The 24225-nt window shown below is 53.9% G+C and overlaps 1 protein-coding gene across 1 annotated transcript in view; it reads left to right on the plus strand.

Annotated features, from left to right (window-relative positions):
- Positions 1–23176, plus strand: part of LASP1 (LIM and SH3 protein 1) — a 39400-nt gene extending 16224 nt beyond the window's left edge. Inside the window, exons 4-7 of the mRNA XM_037808479.1 lie at positions 6346–6453; positions 18233–18392; positions 18807–18910; positions 19978–23176. Of these exons, the coding sequence (XP_037664407.1) occupies positions 6346–6453; positions 18233–18392; positions 18807–18910; positions 19978–20151 (546 nt within the window). The 3' untranslated portion in view covers positions 20152–23176. The remainder of the gene's footprint in view (positions 1–6345; positions 6454–18232; positions 18393–18806; positions 18911–19977) is intronic.
- The last annotated feature ends 1049 nt before the right edge of the window (positions 23177–24225 follow it).

The raw sequence follows: 24225 nt of genomic DNA on the forward strand, positions 1-24225 counted from the left end.
TGACATGCTCCCATAAAGTGGCTCCCTTGGGGGGAGGACTTGGGACGGTGCGGGTGTCCTACTGATTCTTTCTACTCCTGGAGAATTGGTGTGGGCCCCCAAAAGCCTGCCTCCTCCAGGAGGTAGTTCCTTCCCCATCCTCCCCACTTGCTCCCACCCACACAGGACAGGCTTAGGGAAAACCAGGAAACTTCCCTCTCCAAGCTCATGCCATGTGAGCTTACACAGCTGACCGACCCTCTATTAGCCATGTCCCCATACGTCCTCCACCCCTCGGGGCAGGGCAGATGGGGACCTTGCCACAGGCTGACGTGCCTTTGTCTCCTTGGGCCTGACTTTCCTGAGCACCTGCCCCAGGGAGAACTCAGTCTTTAGGGGACACTGAGGAACAAGCACAGGATCCCGGAGCCCTGAGACCAAAACAGCTGACCCTGGCTAACTCTGGGGTCAGGGAGGGATTCTCGGGCAAGCCTGGCCTGAAGGTAACTTAGCCAAGTGGGTGGGCCCCCAGGGCCAGGAGGGTCTGCCTGGACACAGGAAGGTGATCCCTCCCAATCCTGGGGCTCCTGCTGCTTGACCTTGATGCGACCTCTCTGGTCACACTGGGGAGAGTCGTCCCCACACTGTAGAGGGCCTGGCAGGCATTCTCTCATTTAATCCTCACAGTAACCCTGCGAAGGAGGTACTGTTGTTCCCATTGCACAGATGAGGAAACTGAGGCTCAGAGACGTTAAATGGCTTGCAAAGATTGTATGGGGAGTAGTAGAGGTGGTAACAATATTAATAGCTAATTTATGGCTCATTTATCCCTCCTGACAGCCCAGAATTATTCCCGCTTTATAGATGAGCAAACAGATGCCGGCAGCAGAGCTGGCTTCAATTGCAGCTATGTCTGAGACTTGTGCTCTTTCCAGTTTCTATCCCCCAAAGAGAACTGTCTCCACCTTAATAATCACAATAGTCCCTTATGCTGGCGAGAGCTTTTGTAGCTTAGCAGGAGCTTTTAGTTCCCTCACCTCATTTATCCTTGGCCCTGCTCTGCATAGGGGTAGGAGACCTGTTACCCCATTTTACACACGAAGGAATCGAGGCTGAGGGAGGCACCGGGCTTTGACCATTGACATGCACAGAAGTGCTGGTCTGAGGATTTGGGCTCTGTTTTTTTCTCTCAAGTGTGGTGACCTTGACCAGGCACAGCCCTGGTGAAGCCTGAGGCTCAGGTCTCCGGAGTATTCCACAGGGTAGGGAGGAAGTGGGGGGAGTTGGCTTCTCCTGCAGAGGCAGCCCCACATCTGCCAGCCCGTCCCCACCCCTGCTGGGTCTCTGCCAATGGAGGAGGGCTGGTGGCCCAGCTGGCAGGGAGAGGGGTCAGGGCAGCCAGTGGCCTGGGGCCTGGTCTGCACAGGGACGATTCCAGCCAGACCTGAGCCAGGCCCCGAACACCACCCTATGCTCCCCAGCCCCTGGGAAGCCTACAGGGCCCGAAGCAGAGTGGGGCTTGCAGGGCAGACAGGCAGAGCTGTACTCACCCCACAGCTTGAGAGGGGCCATCAGGACCCCAGATGGTAGGAGCCACGTCAAAGGGACTTGGAGGAATAGATGGGGGATTTGGAAAGAGCCAGGTCCAGAGGTGTTTGAGTGTGTGACATGCATGCCCACTCCCAGGAGGAGAAATTCAAACCCACTGGCAGTAGCAATCTTAATTCCCTCAGCCTTTGTCAGTCCCACAAAAGCACCACGGCTGCAGCTCTTTTTGACCCTGGAACCCAATCCTCGGGGGGGGATGGGCTCTGTAGGGGGAAGCACCCCCTGCCTGGGCATGAGGAGCAGGGTGCAGATGGACAGGGCGTGCCCTTGGCGGGGGCCACTTCTGCTCCTCCACAGGAAAGCGGGCACCGTACACAGGGTGCAAAGGCGCCCGGGCCCCACCTGCGCCCTTCGCTCCCCAGGGGCCTGGCCAGCGGCTCACCTCCCGGGCTCCTGGGCTCCGTCCCTCGCGCAGTCTGGGGAGATCGTGAGAGTGGCACCCACTCCATTAGGTACTCCCTGAGGGCCAGGCCCTACACCTCCCTCTGACCCCATTTAATCCTCACAACCACCTGATAAAGGAGGGACTTTTATTATCTGCAGATGGGGAAACCGAGGTTTAGGGGAGCCAGGGACAGAGGCAGATTTGAAGCCCAGCGTCATTCTTAATGGATTTGCAGTTGGTTGTCATCTAGATTCAAGTCTCAGCCTGCAGGAGGCACCTTCACCAGTGCATGGGGGGCTTGTTAGAATGTACATTTCCCAGGCCCTCCCAGAGCTCTGGGTTGGCAGCTCTGGATGAGGCCCAGGGATCTGCATTTTGACACACTTCCCTGTTGATCCTGATGAGGGCTTTTGGTCCCATAGCTCTAATGCACTGAGGTTCTGATTCTCAGAGGCTGGGGACAGGTGGTAGGGACAGGGAGCTGGTTGGGGGCTGGGGTGGCCAAAGGTGGAGGGGAAAGGACCCTGGCCTCTGCTCTGTCTCCCTTCCACGTCCTTCCAGCCATGTGGGCTGGGGCTGGCCACTGGCCTCTCTGGGCCGTAGATTTTTTTTCCTTCACCTGTAAAATGAGGACAGCAGGCCCCAGTTTCCTAGAGCTTGGGGGCTGGCCTGATGCTCTGTGCCGGCCTGGCTGGGGGTGGTGACAAGTTCTGGCTCCTGTGGCCACTGTGGGGGCAGGGCTGCCCTAGAGCCACTGCCTGTGGCTGGTGGGAGGGGAAGTGGAGGCCTCTGCTGCCCCACCCCACCAGGGTGTCAGCTGAGCTCCTTCCAGGGCCCCCTTCCTGGGCCTGCCTTGGTGTGTCTCAGCCCTTCTCTGTCTCAGGGAAGCTGCCTATGCTATTTCAACCGTATTTGTTTTCCGGTCTCTGTATTGGTCCCCAAAGTGGCACTTTGGGTGTCTGGGACACCTGGAGCAGCCTCTGCAGCGGGGGGGGGGGGGGAAGGGGGTAACCACAGAGCTGCCCGGAAACGACCCTCCAGCGTCCCCTTCCTTTCCTGTACCCCCCCACCCCCTGCCCCGCCGAGACTGAGTAGAGGTAGCAGCCTGGGGGCAGGGGATTAAATGGGGGAAGGGATCTGTATGTCCCCCCTACGCTCAGGCAGAAGTGCAAGGAGACTGGTGCTGTTGAGTACAGTTTGAGAAATGCCACAGGGGGGAAGGGGGGCGGGCTGAGTGTGGTGAAGGCCCCATGCTGCACGCTGGGGCAGAGTTTCCATGTCCTGAACACCTCCCCTCCCCCCACGATCCTGTGACCTGCAGAATAGCAGCATAGGAATCCAGATCTGCTGCCACTAGCTGTGTGACCTTGAGCAAGATATTTAACCTCTCTGAGCCTTAGAGTCTTCATTCATAAAATAGGGATAGTAACATTACCTCCCTCCAAAGGGTGTTGTGGGATGTTAGACTATGTGAAGCACTTACTCTCTGGCCCAGAGTAAGCACTCAATATGCGTGTTTGCTATTGCTGTTCTCCTGGAGAGGAGAGGAAATGGAACTTGGCATGACGAAGCCTGGGAACAGATGCAGTGACCTTTTGCTTCCAGCCCTGGCTTGTTTCATTAGTTCTCCTCTACATCTCTGTGTGTCTAGTTTAAAAATGGTTTTCTTTTTTGTTAGAAGGGGTGGCATATGTGCTATGCGGTCCCAGCACATAGTGGGCACTTAGTAAGTGCACATTAATTAGTGTCAGAAATGTTTATAAGCCATGATCTTCCCTCTTACGTTGGGTCAGCAAGGCAATTATTTTCCAAATATGCTGCCTTGTTCGCTTGGAGATTATTTGTCTGCGTTCAATTCCTTCATCATCCATTCAGCAATCACTTATTTGTGTTTGGGAGTGGGGAAGCAGGGAGGCCAACTAAATGAACCTGCATATAAACAAGCAGTTTCCTGGGCAGCAGCTGTTTGACCCGTAGCAGGGAGCAGTGGGCTGGGCTTGGTGAGCGCCACCATCAGTCCTGGCCCTGCTTTAATTGGTCAAGTGACCTTGGGCAGGTCTCTTTTCTCCCACTGGGACCCCCGTCACATCCTGGCGAGCCATCACAGACAAGGGCAAACGCTCTTGCTTGGGCCATGAGGGAGCCCTGACGGGGGACGCTCCTGGCCCCCACTCTTTAACTCTGGCACCTCCACCAACACTCAGAGGCTTCTCAGAATCTTCCCCACCTTGATTCTCCATCGTCAGGACCTGAAGGTGCTTAAAAATGGTCATAGACTCCAGAGCCAGGAAGGCTTTTAGAGATCAACTATGCAGCCCCCCTCAGGGGACTCAGAAAAGAGAACCCACCCAGATCCCCACTTGCCCAGGGACACAAAGCAAAGTGGTATTGACCCCAGGCCTCTGTCCTTTCTCAGCCCCCACTTGGCCCCAGCCTTGCCTCCCCCGGCAGCAGTGAAATGAATTATCCTTCCCCAGCAGGGAGGGGAGGCAGTTCCCGAGCCTGGGAACCAGCTGACATCACTGCAGTGTTGCCATAGCAATTGTTTCCCTGGATTAGGGACCTGACCCTTAGGAAGCCAAGGAAGGAGTGGGGACTGGCATTTGCTCGGCACTTTCACGCTGACAAAGCACTTTCACACTCACCCTGTCATATTTCCTGAGCCACTGTCTGCAATGTGCACCACTGCTTGGAATGATTGGTTGGGGAATACCATTTTACAGATGTAGAAACTGAGCCTTGAGAGGTTAAGTCACTTACCTGAGATTACTCAGCCAGTGAGAGACTGAGCCTGGTGAGTACCAGCTCTGCCTGGTTCTGTGCTCATACTTGGTGACAGGAGGCCTCCGCTCCATATTTAATTGATTGCTGTGACAACCCTTTTGCAGATGAGGAGACTAAGGTCAGAGGCCTTGGATTTAGGGCTTCTGAATTTGGAGTGCTGTTTTCCTGTCTCTGGGTGCCTTCCCTTCTGTGACTGCCGCTTACCAGAGGGCCCCTGCCCCCCACTAAGAATCCTTGTGCTGGCCCAGGGCTTTCTGGCTGGGCAGGTTCTGGGCCCTTGGGATGGTTTGGTGCCTGTATCCACTGTGTTAATTTCTGGTCTGATAGGACCTAGCATATCTGGGTCTTTCTTTTTAGTTTGGATCAGAGCAAAGGAGGGGATCCCACAACTGCCCCAAACTCTTCTGAAACCTTTTAGGAAGAAGAACCCCACAGATGGGTGAGCTGGGGCTCCAGGGGACAACAAGGACCCCTGGCCCCTGGGGGGTGTGCAGAGGAACTGACAGGTGCAGGCTGTGGCAGCTTCCGTTAGGGCTTTTGGTCAGGGCAGAGCTGCAGCTTCTGCACGGTGGCTGATGACTATGCCTGGGAGCCCCCTGTGCTCATCATCCTGGAAACTCCCAAGGCCCTGGGCCTCATGTCCTGGGTTGACCTGCCTTCCAGGACAGTGCAGCCTCCATGGAGGAAATCCAGGCAGCTGGTGGGGTCTCAAACAGCTGGCTGCAGGGGTGGACAGTGAAGTCTCTGGAAGCCAACAAACGGTTCCCTGTCTCAGGGGCATTTGCTGGACTCCATTCTGTTCTTCAGCCCCCCCAGGGGAGGATAAGCTCTTCATGTTTCAGTTCCTTTAGTATTGGGGAAGTTCTTTCTGATGTCTGACTTGAGCTAGTAGGGTTCTTCCCTGGAGATTGGAACCCTGTTCTGAAGTGGTTTCTGCCCCACGCCAGTTTCCCCTCCTGTGGCCGTGACTTCAGAAGCTGGCCTGCCAGGCTCCAGGAAGCCGCTGGGCCCTGTTAGAGGCCCATTGACTGAGGCTTCTGTGTGGCTCTCACCACCCTCCTTTCTGGATGCCAGCTTTGTCGCTTGGCAAAGCCCTCACTCAGCTGGCCACTTACTCCCAATGGGTGGGGCCCCTCCTGGCTAGGGTGAGGGCTGGGCCAGCCCTGGGAGCCCTGGGAAGAGCCTTCCTGAGTAGCTTTCAGGCAGGATGGACAAGTGGTGAAGGGTCCAGAGTCAGGCAGAGGAGGGCTTGCCTCCTGGTGGCTCTGGGCATTTGCTGCCTCAGTCTCCTTATCTGTAAAATGGGGCTAATCATAGTATATAGTGAAATTTAAATGAGATCCTTCATGTAAGGGACTTGCCACTCAGAGTGCACTCTCTAAATATTAGTGGGTTATTCAGATTGGTCTACCACTCTGGCTAAAGGCTCCTGCTTCAAGCCAGAGCCTGGGTATCACTGCAATGGGGATTTCTGGCCCGGATCTTTCTCTTGGCTCCTTGCTGTCTAGCTCCTGGCTATAGGCCGGGGCCCTTTCTGCTTCCACTGGCCTGACTTGGATCCCTCTCCCTTCCCTCCCCGGGGCCTCCAGGTGCGCTACAAGGAGGAGTTTGAGAAGAACAAGGGCAAAGGTTTCAGCGTGGTGGCGGACACACCCGAACTCCAGAGAATCAAGAAGACCCAGGACCAGATCAGCAACGTGAGCTCCCCCGGCCCCGTGGCCCCCACACTGACCCACGGCCCTCCCCTCGCGGCCCCTTGCTCCCGCCCGGCAGACATGAACGAGACCGGTTCTCTTCACTGCCTCTGCTGTCCTGGGCGGGCCTGGCCTGTGGAGCAGAGGGAAGGGAAGGGTTTGGGGTTCCCAGATGCCTCTCCTCTGTGCACCCCCAGACTCCCTCTCCCTCAGCCCACACAGCATTTCCGCCTTGGGGGAACTGTATTTTTGTGGGAGTTTGCAGGGGGGACCCTGCATGCTAAATCACCCTACTCTCTCTGAAGCTGCGTGCTTCTCTTTTTGCTGGGTATGGAGGGTATCAGGATGCAGCCTGGATGTTTTTGTTTTAGCACGAAGGTCAAGCCTGTGTGGCGGGGGCCGGGAGGAGTGCCCCCCCACCCCCGCCTCTGGGTGCTGACATTGCAGTCATTTCCGCCCTCCCGTGGCCTCCTCCCCCACCTCGGCTTGCTCTTCCTTCCTGTGTAAAAACCCCAGCCTGCGTTCCCCACTGGCCCCCCACACCCTGGCCTGGGCCCTCCTGGGCCCTGAGACAGTCAGCAGGGCTTGGCTGCGGCGGGCTTGGGTTGGAGTGTGGGTGGTGGATGGACGGTTCCAGCACTGGGCACTGCCCCCAGCACCTCTGGCCAGGGGGCAGCAGCCCATGTGGCTCTGTACCTGTGGGTGTGCACCAGTGGGGCCCTGGGTACGTGGGGGAAGGGCACTGCTGTGTGCCACAGACACAGAACAGGGGCAGTGGCCTGTGCCCGGGTCTCAGGGCATAGAGCTGCAGGGTGCACCCAGCCTGGGCCAGGAGGTTCTACAAAGTGAAGGACTGGGCAAACGCCTGTAACAGGAAGGAATCGGCGAGGCGCCCGTTGTCGCTCTGGACTTGGGGTGGGGGCTGGGGGTGGAGGCAGAGGAGGGCCTGGGACTTCAGGTGCCCCACTCAGCACACCCCCAGGTGCCAGGCCTCCCGGGGAGGGCGCTCCTTCTGTCTCTGTGCCTGGAGTGGGCCTCCAGCCGTGAGTCTGCTGGGGTTCAGCAGCATGGGGCAGCTGGCAGCCGGCTGAATCAGCCATGTCTGAGGCCGCGGCTTTCAAACTGTATTTCACTGCAGCCTACCGCCAAACCGACATGCATTTATTTAGGGAGAAAACAGGATCAAAAGTTTCATGAAAGAGTGCAGCTATTTTCCATTCAGCTATCTTTTAAAGATGCTGGTTGCAGCCCCACTCAAAGGGTTTCACAACCCAGTTGTTGCCCTGCAGTTTGAAGTAAGTGGCTTGAGGAAATGGAGCACTTCCTTTGGGTAGGAGAGCATTCCTCGGAGGGCTCTAATCTCTTTTTGCCCCAATAAAAGCTGGTCACTGTTGCCTCTTTATAAGCCAGGGCCTGGCCTCATCCCCTAGAGCTTCTGGAAAGATAGAGAAATAAGAAGGGCCTGTCTTCAGCTACCAAAATGGAATGGGCTTCCGAGCTGGGGAATAGCCTAGGGTGATGGGGTAGGGGAGGTCGGGTAAAGGGAAAGCCTTGAACGTGAAAACTCTTATCTTTTATCATTGACAACTGTCCTGGTCTGCAACCTCCCCACCCCCAAGCAACTCACTCATTGCTTCTTGCTTGGAGGTTGAGGGCAAGAACAAGCAAACAAGCTCGGTCATCTGGGCCTCCCTTTCTGAAACATTTCCAGAAAACTCCTTGCCCAGCCTAATCTACCTACTCTTCTAGCCCGCACCCCTGCCCCATTATTGGAGGTGTTAATATCTGGGGAGCCCTGCAAACAAAACTCTGTGGTGGAGACATCCACACTTAAGGAGATAATGATCTTATCATTAACCACAGGGCTACAGTTGGCTGATTGAGCTTGACCTGGGAGCTGCCTTTGCAGCTCTAGTGGGGACCTGTGAGGTCACCAAGAGGCTGGAAGACCGGATTTTTTTTTTAGTACCTGCAGCTAGAGTTAAAGCCCCAAGTGCAGGCCTCCAAACAACTGTGTCAGAGTCACTTGGGAAGTTCACTGAAAACGCAGACTCTTAGGCCTTCTCCCCCAGGCTGCCTGCACCAGCATCTCTGGGAGTGGGGGCCAGGAACCAGCATTTTAAACACACTCGCTGGGTTACTGTGGCACTCACTGAAGTTTGAGGACCATCACCTCAAAGTCTGAGAAAGCTTTGCCAACCGCGAAGTCAGAGAGGGCTAGACTTGGCATGTCCCAGAACCCTAAGGAATTTTAAACCACACTTGAAACCATTGCTGAGCTGTCCCAGCCTCTAGGAGAGTTTTGGGAAAGGTGGAAAGACGGTGTTTAGAGCCACACCTTTTTTTAAAATTCAGTTTATTGAGATATATATCCATATACCATACAGTCATCCATAGTGTACAATCAGCTGTTCATAGTACCATCATATAGTTGTACATTCATCACCCCAATCAATTTTTGAACATTTTCCTTACTCCAAAAAGAAAAAAAATAAGAATAAAAATAGAAGTAAAAGAGTACACCCAAAGCATTCCACCCTGCCATCCCACCCTATTTTTCATTTTGTTTTTGTCCCCATTTTTCTACTCATCTGTCCATACACTGGATAAAGGGAGTGTGATCCACAAGGTTTTCACAATCACATGATCATACCATGTAAGCTATATAATTATATGATCGTCTTCAAGAATCAAGGATACTGGGTTGAAGTTTGACAGTTTCAGGTATTTCCTTCTAACTATTCCAATACACTAAAAACTAAAGAGGGATATCTACATAGTGCATAAAGAATGCCCTCCAGAGTGATCTCTCAACTCCGTTTGAAATCTCTCAGCCACTGAAACTTTTTGTTGCACTTCTCTACCCCCTTTTGGTCAAGATTTTCTCAATCCCACAATGATGGGTCCAGGCTCGTCCCCGGGAGCCATGTCCCACGTTGCCAGGGAGACTTACACCCCTGGGAGTCAAGTCCCATGTAGGGGGGAAGGCACTGAGTTCACCTGCCGTGTGGGCTTAGAGAGAGAGGCCACATCTAAGCAACAAAGAGGTTCTCTGGGGGAGACTCTTAGGCACAGTTATAAGTAGGTTTAGCCTCTCCTTTTAGAGCCACACCTTTTGTATCCAAAATAGTGTTTCTGTATAAAGCTTGCCATTTTCTTCCCACTTGCTTCCCAGTTTGGCACCAAGTAACTCCTAGCTATTTCCAAAGGCTGGACCATCTTGCAGCAAGATGACAATTTGCTTCTCTGGAGGAAGGTGCTGCGGACTAGAGCTTTTACTAGTGAGATAATTTTCAAAGCAAGTGTCTGGTTCCCAGGTGGTGGTTGCTTTGGGTGTGTGCAGTCTGTTGTCAGTCCTGATAAGAGGTGAGTTGGTGAGGTGGGAAGAGACAGTGAGGGCAGAATCTTGGCCTCTTTGACTCAACAGCTGGGCAGGCCTCTCTGAGGCTCAGTTTCCCCATCTGTAAAAATGGGGATGGGAGGCCCTACCTTGACAGGAAAATGTCAGGTACTTGACATACGATAAGTGTTGTCAATCATCTTTAACTGTTCCTGATTAAAGAAGGGACATAGCTAAAGAAGTAAAAATTTGCTGAAAAGTTTGGCCGGTGTCCAGTACTGAGAACATGTGAGGAACTTTGAAGAAGGATGCTAGTACCTTGTATGTCTGCGGTCAGTAATTCTGTCTTCTTTGTTCAAGGCATCTTGAGAGGCCTGGGCCCATGGGATGTGCATGTGCACATTTGGAGCCCTGGTCTGTGGACGTGAGCCCTGATGGCTTTAAGGGATGGGCAACTGGAGTTGCTGGAGCCTCTTTCTGGGTTCCACTGGTGGGAGGGGTTGGCACCCCCCTCCACCCAGAGAAGCTCTATTTTTATGTTTTTATGTGCCTGCATGTTGTGTTTTTTTGTTTGTTTGTTTTGTATGCAATTTTTGTGCATGTTTTGATTTTTTCTGTTTTTGAATATAGCATACAAACAGTAAGCACCTGTGTACTCACATTACAGATCATGAAATAGAACATTGCCATACCCCTGCCAAAATATAGTTTTCAAAGAGTTAAAAACGTAACGGGTGCAGGAATCACCTAGTGTGTATTTATTTAACTTAATAATGAGGGAACTGGCTGGAGGGTAAAGCCAGAGAATGTGAGAGGCAGAAAGGAAGTGCTGGGTACAGATAGATACAGAACTGGTTAGGGTTCTGCATTTAGATGCTGAATTGGTGAATGTCTTACAGGGCCATAAAACCATACACTTTGAAGATATCTTTCCTACAGGCAGAAATCATTTGCATCTCTATTGGTCAAAAATAATGACATCAGCATCTTATATTTTGTAAGTTAGCTTCTGTCTGCAGAGTCTGGGCCTACTTAGTAGCAAACAGTTAAGTCAAACAAAGGTGCAACCTGAGTCGAAGGGCCTATGGAGATGTGTTAGACAAACCTCTAGTTTGACTTTGAAAGTGTGTGCTTTTCTTTGCTTACAGTTTTATTACCTAAGTATATACCCGTAAACACTAGAGTTTTGTTTTTTCTGGTTTTGAACATAACAGTCTGAATTCTTTTGTGTCTGGCTTCTTTATCGTAACATTGGGTTTAAAGATTCATCTGTATTTTTGCATCTCTGTAGCTCATTCTTTTTTCTGGCTGTATAACATCCCATTGCACCATTATGCCATATTTGGTTGAGTCTGTTGTCAGTGGATATTTGGATTGTTTCCTTGCTGTTATGGACAACCTCGAACATGTCTCCCGGTGCTTATGTGGAGTGGAATTGCTGGATTTTAGAGTGTACATTCCTTCAACTTTACCAGATAATGCTGAACTATTTCCCAAAGGGGGCTTTACTGCTGGACCCTCCCACTAACAGTGATGAGTGTTTCCATTGCGTCACATCTTCAGACTGGTTAATTTTAGCCATTTTGATCATGTGTGGTGGTATCTCACTGTGGTTTTAATGTGCATTTCTCTAATGACTAATGAAGTTGAGCGCAGCTTTAAATTTGCTTTAAAATAAAATATCGTCCAGGAGCAGTATTGCATGGTGGTTGAGAACAAAGGATCTGATGGTAGAGCTGAATTCTGACTTACCTATTGCTTACCCACCTTTCAAGCCTTGGCTTCCCCATCTGTCAAATGGGGGTGATAATGCTCTGTTGCTTCTGGGCAACGAGTAATGCATGTAAGGACACAAAGTAGGCCCTCAGCAAATGGGGGAGATTGTTATAAAAACCAGACCCTAGCTAGTGAGTTGGTTATTCCATTCACAGCCCTGCTCTCTCTCAGTGGGTGTGATGTAGTCATGGAGAACCATGGAGCATCAGATCTTCTTTTCCACTACAGTCAGGGAGCAGGGGGTTCCGAAAGCACAGAATAGCTGGCCACAGAGAAAACGGACCTTCACGCAGTCGTCCTAGCTGGGTGTGGAGGGTCCTTGGCTGGCTCCTTTATCTGTGGCCTCTGGACCTGTGTACCTCAAGGGCACAGTTACATTGTGCCGTCCTTCCACAGAAGCCCAGGACAGTTTGTAACCCAGGGCTCTGTTGACATTTCTGGGCTGATGGTGACCATCATTCAGGTGTCTGAGAAGATTAGAACTTTGCTGATCTGGGAGCAGGGATCAGCCAGGCCCAGTGGAGTCTGGAAAATGTTTCTTTACCTTTCAGATGTGCTAACACCCCCTAATGTGCCTATTTGCTTAACAGACCAATTGGTTGGTCAGCAAAGCAACAACAATTTCCTCATTTGCTGGGAGGAGGAGGACAAGGAAGTTGAGAGTATTGGACGTTTATCCAGGGGGGTTCAGGCTGGAGGGACCTGCAGCCTCCCGTTTCTCAGTCCTGTGGTCCCCTCCTGGCTGCCTCTCCTGGGTTCTCAAGCCTGGCTTCCTGCTCTCTCCAAGTTAGGGTGAACTTATGATTATCATCCCTTTTGAGAGTGGAAGGGGGTGCTATTGATATTCATGCCAAAGCAACGGACGTGAGCCAGGTCCAGGGAGCAGTCACCCTGCTCCGGGCTCCCAGGGAAGGGCTCGTCCAGCCGTGACTGCTTCCTTGCCGTTCCAGCCTCAGCTGCTCCTGAGTCATGAAGGCTTAGCCTTGGCGAGTCATTTAACTTCCGAGGCTCATTTTCCTCTTCTGAAAAGTGGGAATTAAAGTATATATGCCTGACTTATTTTTAGGGTGACTGTTGTCAGTGCCCAGGGAGGCCCGTGAAAAGAGCCTTTGTGAACCAGGTGTGGAGATGTATGCAAACGCGAAGACTTATTAATATTAATAGCGGCAGGTGGTGCCTGCGTCGGTGAGGGGTGGGTGTCATTTGTGTTCAGGCTGCCACTCACTAGTGTCGTCCACCTGGGTCAGCTGCCCTAATTGTATCTATCGTTCCACGTGTAGTGGCTTTTTAAGGCGCAAGATTGATTCCACCAGCCACTTGTGGAAATACATGCAGGTCCACACTTGCTCTTGGCTGTAGCGTTTGCTTTGCTTCTAGAGCTGCTCTGGGTCCTGGGGACCATCCCAGTGGTAACTTAGCTGCCTTGTTTACAGGGGAGGAAACTGAGACCCAGAGGGGAAGGGACTCACCAAGGTCACATGAGCCAGGCAATGGGCTCCTGATCCCCCAGGGGTGAGGCGTGTTGTGGGAGGAGGGTGCCACCCATGACCAAGGCTGAGTCTGTAGGACACCGATAGGGATGGAGCCAGGCCCTGGCTCCTTAGCCACTGTGCACCCTTGATGGGGAAGAGGAGCTGAGCCCCAGACATCCCTTCGCCCCAGGGCTCCTGCCACCCCATCACTAATGCAGACGGTCACACCCTCAAAGGGGGAGAGCAGATGGGTCCCCAGCATCAGGGACACCTGTGCCTCAGGCCCACTTCCTGGCACCCTCAGGGCTCTGTGCAGGTGTCTGTCCACCTCCACATAGGCACCTTCCCTCCCCGGTCAGTGGTTCCTGGGGACAGGCCTCTCTGCATTTACAGAAAATAAACACAGGAAACTGACCTCTCCTGTCCCCAGGACAAAAGTCGGAAGGGCAGGTTGCCTTCTGGGCCTGGGAAGAGGTGCCACAGAAACCGGTGAGACAGGCCTGTGGAGGGGGTCCCCTTGCCTTGTCTCCCCTCACCTCGTGCCAGTGGACAGGGGGACACTGTGGGGTGGGGCTAGGGAGAGTCACCCTTTGCCTTTGTCTCAGGGATCTGAGAGCAGGACATTGGCCTTGTGTCCACAGGAACTTCACCCCTGGGTGCCCTTCTGAGTGGGAGTTGGGGCTCCCAGGGTTCTCGGACTAGCCAGGGCTGGCTGCCTCCTTCTTAGGATTTGGCTCACCATTTTGTCTTTCACCATTTGGGGGTGGTCCCGCTTGGTCATGAAAAGAAAGGGCAGGGGGCTCTTGACCCAGAGCCCTCTGAGTGAGACGCTCTCTGCCTCCAGACGGGACCCCTCCCTCACCGTCTGCCCTCCCCAGCCCAGGCCACAGCACAGCCAGCAGGGGCCATGGCTGTGCTCCCGGACTGTCAGGGCCCATCACCTCTAGCCCAGCCTTCACATTCAAGGCCCTCTTGGGCAGTGTGAACTCTGCCCTTCTCATATGGTGAAGGCAGCAGAGAAAAGGTGTGTGTAGACGGCCAAAGGGGTCAGCCTGGGCCAGGACCGCATGGGGTCAGGCCAGAGCCTGCCGGGGCACAGGGTCACTGCTTCCTTCTGCTCCAGGAAACAGGACAAGCTCGTCCCTCCTCCTCTCCATGTCCGCCCCCCACCCCCACCCCGTTTTCCTCCAGGAGAGTCACAGGGCAGGATCCTGGTGACCAGGAAGTGAGAACTGAGCTTCCAGTCAGGTGGCCTGAGGCCTGGGGGATTTCAGAGCCGGGACCTGCCTGGGACTGTGCAGATATGGCAGTTTCTCCAAGTATCCTGCTTTTTGAGTTTCTCCTGGGAGCCATTCTACCTGTCACTCTCTGTCCCATTTCCTCCCTCACCCCCCCCATGGCCAGCCCAACACGCAGCTCCACAGAGCACACAAACCGTGGGCCTTCCTGCAAACCATGGGCCTTACCGCCTTTGCTTGTTGTTTTCCCTCATCACCACTTTCTTCTCTGAGAAATCAAGAGAACAGAACCCCCCTCCCCAAATAGGGGTCTTCGGAGTGGGGTACAGAAAACATGTCCCACTGAAGGGGGTGGGAAGAAAGCCTTAGAACTCCTGGTTCTGGTTCTCTCATCTCATTCTTTTTTTTTAATTTTTTTTTGGGGGGTATAAGTTTACAATGTACAGTCTGTATTTGTAAAATGATACATGCATGTAATTTATAAAATATATATGCAATACATAAGGTACAATTTACAAAATATATGTATTGAGGGGACTGTGTTTAAAAATGGTTTACCAATAGGAGTATGCCGTTGAGGTATTTTAGCAAGCTGAGTTGGCAAACTTTTTCTGTCAAGGTCCAGATAGTAAATAGTTTAGGCTTTGTGAGACATATGGTTTCTGTCACAGCTACGCACCTCTGTTGTTACGGCACAAAAGCAGCCATAGATAGCAGGTAAATGAATGGGTGTGGCTGTGCCAATAAGACGTTATTTATGGATACTGAAATTTGAATTTCATAAAAATTTCATGTCATATTCCCCCCCCCCCAAAAAAAAAAACAAGCATTTAAAAATGTGGAGCCATTAGCTCACAGATTGTGTGCACAGGCAGCAGCTGGTTTTGGCCCATGAATCCTGCTCTAGACCACTGACTCCAAACCTGAGCCTGCTTCCAGTTGCCCAGGGAGCTTTTGCAAGTTGTCTCTTCCGGAATCCCAGCCCAGCTCCACCTGAGTTGTGGGAGGCCCTGCGTTCTCACAGGCAGCCCGGGGGCTCTGGAAGCAGTTGGCCCAGAGACCAGACTTCGAGAAATGCAGCGTCCACGGGTTCTCCAGGATCCTGGTCTGTTCATCCAGCTCTTGCCAAGTGCCTGGGGCGAGCAGGGCCACGGGAGGGGATCAGAATAACACACTTCTTTGCCACTGGTCACAAACAGCACAGGCCTGTCCTATGTGCTGTGGGGACTGACAAGGGGCCCTGAATTCAGCCTGGGGGCAGGAGACAGGGTCGCGAGGATGAGGTGCTGGGATGGACCTGGAAGGAAGAGAGAAGGCTGGACCATCCTTGAGGGGTGAGGGAGGGACGTGGGGAGTTGAGGTTGCCTCCAGGTCATCTGTAAACTTTCCCTTCCTTGGTCGTGGGAATGTGCTGTGTTTATGGAAGCAGGTTTTCCTGGTCACTGTCGTGGGAAGGAGGGTCCCTAACGCAGTATCCACAGGAGTAGTGATTCCACTCACATGTTGTGGGCGTGGGAAGGCCACACTCATTGGGGCAGCCCAAGTTATCATTTGCATTTCTTGTGGAGCAAATTGCCACAAATGCACCCAAAATGAGCCTTCCAGTCCGTCTTAGATGGGGGCTGCCCGGGAATAGGGATTTGGCCTCTTCCCTGTCCCATACTGGGCCTGGTGCTGGGCGTGGGCTGGAGGGACCCACATCCCAGCCTGGGCTGTGTGGGGTGTGGGTTCGAGGACCTGGCCTGCAGGGTGAGGTTGGAAGCCATGGGGCGTCACACATCATCTTGGGTGCCCCATCTTCTGCCTGCTGGGGAGGTGGGTTAGTGTGATACCTGGGCCTGAGACGTAGGCCCTCTGATGCCATGGGACCCACCTGCCTCCTAAACCAGCCACCGTGCTGGGGTAGGGAGGGGGAGGTGTACCCAGGACAGCAGGGCTCAGCAGAGCTCTCTCTCTGGGGTGGGGGTGGGGGTGATTAATAGAACATTCTCACTACAGCAGGGAGTCCTGAAGGGAGACAGGAAGGAGACCCTCCTGGCTATCTCCTCTCACTGGGGCTTCTCCATTAAGCAATTAATGTCCATGTGGCACTTTATAAAGTACTCTTAAAAACATGTGTCATTGTGTTCAGTCTTCGTGGCAAGGTAGGTGAGAGCAGGAGTTAACCCCCGAACAGGGAACTAAACCTCAGTGAGGTTAGATGCTTCACCCAGCGTCACTCGGTCTGCCGGCAGCACAGCCAAGTTCTGGGTCTTTCCAGGCAGTGAATGGTGCCCTTTGTAGAGGCGGGGGCTGGACAATGGCAGTTTATGGTTCTGGTAACTGGAACTTCAGGGTTGATGGAAGGAAACCTTAGGCGCCAGCCCAGTGTCATGGGATGAGTGCAGTCTTCAGGAAGACACAGGCCTGCGTTTGGGCCTGGTGGCGTCAACTAGTTCACTTAAACGCTGTGAGCCTCATTTCCTCCGCTGCTAAACAGAGAAGAGACCTCCTTGGCAGAGCTGTGGTGAGGATTAAATGAGATCATGTCCACAGAATGTTCTGCCCAGGGCTCGCAGCAGGTGCCCGGCCTGGGGGAGCGTAGGGCTGGCTCTCTCCAGCCCACGCCCAGGGCAGGAGGCGGCCTTGGGTCTGTCCGGATCCACCCCGGGCCTGGGCAGACAGGGGTGGGGCGGGGCTGCCCCTGCGGGTGGACTGGCCCCCTGACCCCCAGGCTGGGCTGTGGGGACTAGGGGAAGGGAGACCAGTGGGGGTAGCCTGGTGCAGGGAGCCGTGGCTGGCTTTCCAGAGTTTGGTGCTTGGGCTGGGTCGTTTTCAGGTCTCCCTCCAGGCGTCTGGCACAAGCCCAGAAGGCCGTCCAGGCAGATTTTCAGGAGTGTGAGGAGAAAAAGGCCGGCCTCTGCAGAAGGTTGCCACCGGGACAGGAAGTGGAGGAAGACTGGGGCCGATGGGTCTGAATCAAGCTAGGAAAACTAGATTTCTAGAGGCCTGGGCTTTGGCCCCACCTCAGTACTATACAGGAAGAACAGAGTTTGAGTTGAAGCTGGGGCTCTGGGTGGGGGACCGGACCAGTTGATCCTAGGGTCCCTTTCTGGTGGTTGGGGTGGGCACTTCCTCTGGGTTTCTGTGATGGAGGCAGCACCCATTCCCTCCCCCAACTTTGCACAGGGACCCCTGCCTCGCCCCCTGCCCTTGTGACCTCAGTGGCTGGTGCCATTGGCCCCAAGCAGTAGTGGACTGTGGCTACAGGGGACTAGCTTGAGGGATTGGAGCCTGCCATGTCCATCCTGTGGGGCTTCTCTGCGCATCTCTGGGAACCCAGTGAGAGGAGGAACCCATCTCCAAGACAACCTCCCACCCTTAGAGAGGGCCTGGCATTTTCTGTCCCTGCAGCCTGGGGTCCTGGACAGAGTGTCCCTGGGCTCTGGCCTCTGACATCACGCCCACAAGGGCAGAATCTGAGTCATCTTGGGCAATTCACGTTGCTAATCAGTGCCTTAGTTTCTTCCTTATGCATTAGGCGGATACTGTAATAGACCCCCTCACAGGTGCTGACAAGGTAAACTGAGTCTGAGATGTAAAACAGCTAGCACACAGCAAGTGCTCAAGTTAAGTGAGTTGCTGCTATCGTCACTGTTGACCAGGGTAGAAGCAGGGCAGCCGCTGGCCCTGCCCCAGGTGTATAAAAAGGACAATGCACTTTTGTCTAGCACTTTCACATCTTTCGTCTCATAACTTTGCCAGCACCACCTAGGGTAGACACCAATGTCCCATTTTGCAGAGGTGGAGACCTAGGCTCAGCAGGTTAAGCAGCTTGTCCACGGGCTCACAGCTGCTGGGCCCAGGACAAGAAGCCGTCCTCTGGAGCCCTCGGGAGTCTCGCCCATGCCAGGATCCTGAGTGGCAACATGCTTGTTTGCTCTGGGACCCCTCACCAGTTCCTTCTGTCCCTGCAGATAAAATACCATGAGGAGTTTGAGAAGAGCCGCATGGGCCCCAGTGGGGGCGAGGGCTTTGAGCCTGATCGCCGAGAGCCCCAGGACGCCGGCAGCTACCGGCGGCCCCAGGAGCAGCAGCCCCAGCAGCCGCCTCACCACATCCCAGCCAGCGCCCCAGGTGAGTGCCAGGCTCTGGGGACAGAGGGTCTGAGGCCAGGCCAGCTGCTGGGGATGGGGAGACAGGCCGAGCCTGCACCCAGGCAGACCACTGCTTCCTGAATCCCCGGGCCCCCCGCCAAGGGCTTGAACACTGGGCTCAGGGCCTGTGCTGGGTCAAGGGCGTCAGAGGAGCAGGCCCCACCCAGGAAGGTCCCTACTGTAGAATCCACAACACACAGAAATGTGCACACACAGGCATTAGCCTTCGAGAAGTGGGGGTTGAGCAAGGAATGGGGGAGGTGTGGGATGAGACTGGCAGGGGGTCGTTTGCCCAAGGGGGAAGGAAATACATGATGTGGGCTTCACGGAGGGAAGGTGAGAGGGGCCGGGGTTGGCAGGGCGGTTTCTAATGGCCTGTCCTCCCATCCTGCAGTTTACCAGCAGCCCCAGCAGCAGCAGGCGGCCCAGTCCTATGGCGGTTACAAGGAGCCTGCAGCCCCGGTGTCCATACAGCGCAGCACCCCTGGCGGGGGCGGGGTGAGCAGCCCGGGTCACGGGGGAAAGATCATGGAGAGGGGAGGCGGCAGGGGAGACCTCCTGGTCACAGCTTGTGGATCCTCTTTAGAAAGCCCACCAAAGACACGTGGCTTCTCTGGGCCTGGGACCCCAGCCCCTGTTGTCTGTCTGCCTCGGGATCTCAGCCTCTTGAGCCTTTTGAGCTAAGGGGAAGAGTGGTGTCATGGGCAGAGCCCTGGGCTGGGACTGGGGCCCTGAGTTCTAGCCCTGGGTATACCTTGGGCGAGTCACTTCTGTTTCTCGCCATAAGATGAGGGCTTTGGACTCAGACCCATCCACCCCCTCCCCTGCCCCTCACCAGGTCCCTTTCTCTGGCTACCTGAGAGTATTCGGGCTCTGCTCAGACATGCTCTCACCCACTCTTCATGTGGCTGGTTCCCGTGTCCTTTGGCTCTCAGCGGGCCCCTACCACTGAGGGGTCCTCCCAGGCCACCCCATGTAAAGTGGGTCTCCCCCGGAGGGCCACAGAGGCTGAGCTGACCCAGACAGAAGTCATTGTCAAGGGCGGTGAGGGTTGGGCATGTTAGAATCATGCCCACCTCCAAGACCACCAGCAGATTCCATGCGCATTTACTGGACATTTGCTAGAACTGGGGCCAAAGCATCAGGTTTTGGCTGAGATTTGGAAAGTGGAAACTGTTAGACACCTATTGTATCACCTGGAGATTCTTCTCCCAATTTGGGAGTGAAGCCAGACTCATTACAGTTTCAAAAAGAAAGCATTGGTGCTCGTAGTAATAAAAATGACAGCTCCTAAGGCCTGTTGTGTTTTTCACACACTTCCTCAGTCTCATGTCCTTTGACCCCCTGAGCATCCTACTGGCCCATAATGGATGCTAAATATGTTCAAAGGATGATTGCTCTCAGAAAGTGAAGACACACAGGCCAGGTCACTTGCCCCAGGCCACATGGTTCAGAGCTCACCCTGGGCTCTCCTCTGGGGTCCCAGAGACTGAGAGAGAAAGGCTCGGGCCCCAGGAGGGCCTGCAGAGCCTGGCTCCGGGGCCTGACTGGGCTTCCCCCCACAGAAGCGGTACCGAGCTGTGTACGACTACAGCGCTGCCGATGAGGACGAGGTCTCCTTCCAGGATGGGGACACCATCGTCAACGTGCAGCAGATCGACGACGGCTGGATGTACGGGACCGTGGAGCGCACTGGCGACACGGGGATGCTGCCGGCCAACTATGTGGAGGCCATCTGAGCCCCCTGGCCCCACCCCACCCTGCCCGGCCGTCTTCAGTGCATTCCACAGCATCCCATCGTCCTGTCCTGAGGCGGGACCGTCCGCCCCACCCAGTAGTCTCTGTTTCCTTAAATCTGCCACAGCTTGTTTATTCCCACCCCTCCCCCAGCTCTTTTACCAACTGAAGCCTTGTTCTGCCCCTTTTGCGGGCTCCTTCCTCTGGCAGGTTTCCCCCTTGACCCACTTCTTGGTTTTCTCTCCAGATGGAATAGGTGTAGGTCTTTCTGGGAAGGGTGCAGCCCAGGCTGGTTTGGAGTGGGAGACCAGTCCACTCAGCCTTGAGCTGCCTTCTTTTCTGTCCCCTCAGACCCTCCTGCCCACCCTCTCACGCACCGAAACATTCCAGGGCAGGGGTGAGTCCCAGACTCCCAGGGCCCCAGGGAGAGGCTCCATACATTCCTGGGATTGGGACCCCCCCCCCCGCCCTTGCTCCCAGGCTGGAGTTGGGGGACCAGTGAGATGCTTTACCTCTGCTTCTCAAAGCTAGGGCTGCCGGCCCACCCAGGGATCTCCCTCACCCCTCCTCCCTCATCTCAAGGACAACAAAAGGAGGAGAAAGTTCCTGCTGAGGGGTACTTCATCTCCTCTCCACATTTGTTCTTTTCACACTGTGATTTTTGCCCTCCCTTGCCCACGCAGACCTGGTGTGAACTTAGAGCTCTCGGGGAAGCACAGCTTGGGTCAAGCTCTTGCTTTTCTTAAAAATTGGGAACAACTGCAAAGAGGGAGGGTAGCAGGGTGTTCTCTCCTGCAGCCCCTTTCCTCCACTCCCACACCCAGTCTCCAGGGACTCTTGTTTGCTTCCTGGCTGGAAGCCCGCAGTCCTGCAGGGTGGGGCAAGGAGGCCTCAGTCCCTTTGCCTGCACTGGCCCCCAGCCCCCTGCGATCTGGGTTAGGGGGGCTGCTCTTCCCTGCTCCTCACGGCCTCCACCCCCCAGCCCAGTGCCAAACAGACTTGGAGCTGTGCAAAGCCAGCACAACCTCGAGTACTTAGGATGTGGGGGAAGGAGTGTGTCCACAGGTGTCTGTGAAAGGCAGGTGTGTGAGTGTGAAAGAAGGTAGGCAGGGTACATGCAGGTATCTCTGGGGTTATGTGTAGGGGGGTGCATGTGCAGGCTCGTGGAGCTGTCTTCTGATAATTTGCCTCAAAACCCACAGTGAGAAGGGAGAATGAAATTCCTTATGTTTTCTTTGGGCCCAAAATTCCTCCTTTCCTTATATCCCCAAGTAGAGGAAGCCCACCCATCCATTCCCCCTTTTTGGTATGCTGGACAGAAGTAAGGGGATGGTTATGGAGATGGGGGTTGGTATTGCGGCGAGCAGCTTGCTGGGGTAGGGTGAGATGGGGAGAAGGCTCCATGGCTCCAGGCATAGTCTCTTCTCCCATCTCTGTGTCCTGGGGCTGCAGAGTAGGGTGCCAGAAGGACCCTGTGTCACTCACACTCTGGGTGCCTCACTCTGGGGGCTGTCCTCCCAGACCTCCCCCTCACTTACATAAAGCCCCCTTGGAGCAGAGGGAAAGGGTCCCAGGGCTAGATAACTGGAAGCACAGACTCTGGGATGAGGAAGGAAAGATGGTGCTATATCCCAGTTCCTTCTCTCTGCTCATTGGTGGCTGTGACACCCTTGCCTGATTTTATTCATCTTTGGGTTTTCCTGTCACCCCTCTGGACACCCCCTCCCATTTTTACCTGAGTCCAACCAGGCCCCACAGCTGGCCTCGTGTCCCTTTGTGTGCTTGGGCCCTGCGGGGCCTTTGGTGGGGGAGGTGTTAGGGGCATAGTCAACCATCAAGTCATCACAGGTGTTTTTGTCAGTGCCTGTTCGTTGATTTGGGAATATTTCCCCAAGGTTTAGGAAAGGACTGCTGGGGGAGGAGCCCTGCCTAACCAATACCTTTTCCTTTTTACTACCAGCTGAGGTGAGACGTGGATGGGAGGAGAGGGCAGGAGAGATGTCATATCGGGCAGTTTGGGGGGTGAGGAAAGCAGGAAGGCAGCGGCCTTTGGGGAAGCAGTGTTGGGGGCCTTGAGGAAGGTGCTGGTCCATTCCATTTCCTCTTGATCTCAAAGCACAATGTGGACTCTGGGACCAAGGGTCAGGGACACGCCCTGTCAGAGGACCTGCAATGGGAGGGTGGTGAATGGGTGGGAGGAGGCCCCACCTCCCCTCACAAGGGAGGACTTGGAGGAGCAACGGTCAACCTGTTTTCCCTCGGCTAATTTTCCTTCCAAAACAAAGCAAGCCAGCTGTTGGAATCTTGCTGCCTGTCCCTCTGCTCCTCCCGTCCTAAAAATAGAGGACATTTTCTTACATATTCCTGGAGAGAGGAAGGACCTCCTTGAGGTGGGACTGTCGCACTGGTGCTGGGGGACCCGGGGGCTGCTGGAGTCCTTGTTCCTTACCAGAATCATCCATCTCTAGAAGAGCACAGGACCCTGAGGGCTGGGCTGAGTCCCTGGTCTTTCCTTACAGCTCACAGGGTCTTTAGCCAATGTAGTCCCAGGAAAGAAGATGCATCAAAGCTAAAATGTGAATATAACTTTAGTGGACCAATAATAAGATGCAAGAAGACAAATGGTGAGAAAAGTGAATTCTCCCAATACTGCTTCCTGTTTTCTTCCTCATGTCCCTCCAGGGAAAACTATTGCTTAATTTCTGCCTTTTCCCCCTCACATATGCACTTTTGGGTCTTTTTTTTATAGCTGGAAAAAAATACCACCCCACAAACCTGTATTTAAAAAGAAACAAATGACCATGTGGAATTTGCCTTTGTCCAAACATTTCACCCGTGTGTGTGAAGCCGTCCATTCATCTTTTTATATGGGATTGTTGTCTTTTTTTGGTCTGTTTTGATACCCTCTCTTGTGGGCTTGTGCTCGGGATCAAATCTTTCTGGCCTGTTAGGATTCTGAACATTTGACTTGAACCACAAATGAATCTTTCTCCTGTGATTCAAATAAAAGTCTAATTTTTACCTGCTGACTTGGTTACCTCTCTGGCTCTGAGATGCTGTTGTGTGTGTGTCCTGCCTGCTTGGGGGCATTGGCCATTGCCCTCCCTGGAGCCCTACTTCCCTTTGGGGAAGAGAATGAGTAGTTTGAAAGCCCTCAGCCTGGGAGGAGGGTGCAGCAGCTTGCCTGATCTCCGAGTGGGGCCTTGGTACCTACTTCCTTCCTGTCTTTAACTCTTCGCACCAGCCTGCTCCTGGCTACTGCCCATTTGTCCCTCCATGCCCACCTTGGTGACAATCCCAGAAGCTTCCCTGAGCTTCCATAGTCTATTACTGTTTTGACTTCCTCAAGTATGCATTGGTCTCCACACTAGTCAGTGTGCTCACGAGGGCCAGTAATGAGTCTAATCCATCTTAAATCCCTAGTACCTGCCCAGGGACAAGCACACAGCTGCTCAATATATATTGAATTAATGAATGAGTTCAATTATAAAGCTCTCTGCCCTTGCCTGCCACATAAGAGGAGCTCAAGACATGTTTGATGAATGAGATAACAGAGGAATAGGGCCAGTCTGCAGTGGGGTAAGACGTGGTATAAAGCCTGAGACCCATCTGTAAGGTGGTCTGGCAACCCAAAACAGTATTCACAATGCCTTATGAATATGATCTTTAACACATTCTTGGATCTTATTAACAGCCCCCTGAGGCAAGTAACTGCTGCGATGTCCTTTTACAGATGGGGTTCACTAAAGCCCAGGAAGGTAAATTGGCTTGGTGGAAGTTGCCCAGCTAGTAGCAGAACCTTAGGTCTTGGGACTCCTAGCACGGTGCTCAATCTCAGGCTAAGCTGCCTTGCCACGGTGGGTGACGTGCCCATGCCCTTTGCAGCTCTCAAGTTAGTATCTCCCCCTCTCATACTTTGTTCCAGGTGCCCAGAGTCTGTGACCTCTGGCCAGGCCATGTGACTTACTGTATGGGGTTGAGAAGCAGGGAATCCACTCCCTTCTGCCCCAAGCCCTGTGCCACCAGTCAGCCTCATGTCCAGTTGCTTTGTAGAGAAGGGCATTTCCCACTTGGGG

This window comes from Choloepus didactylus, chromosome 18 (genome assembly GCF_015220235.1).
Source record: "Choloepus didactylus isolate mChoDid1 chromosome 18, mChoDid1.pri, whole genome shotgun sequence".
NCBI classification, from domain to species: Eukaryota; Metazoa; Chordata; class Mammalia; order Pilosa; family Megalonychidae; genus Choloepus; species Choloepus didactylus.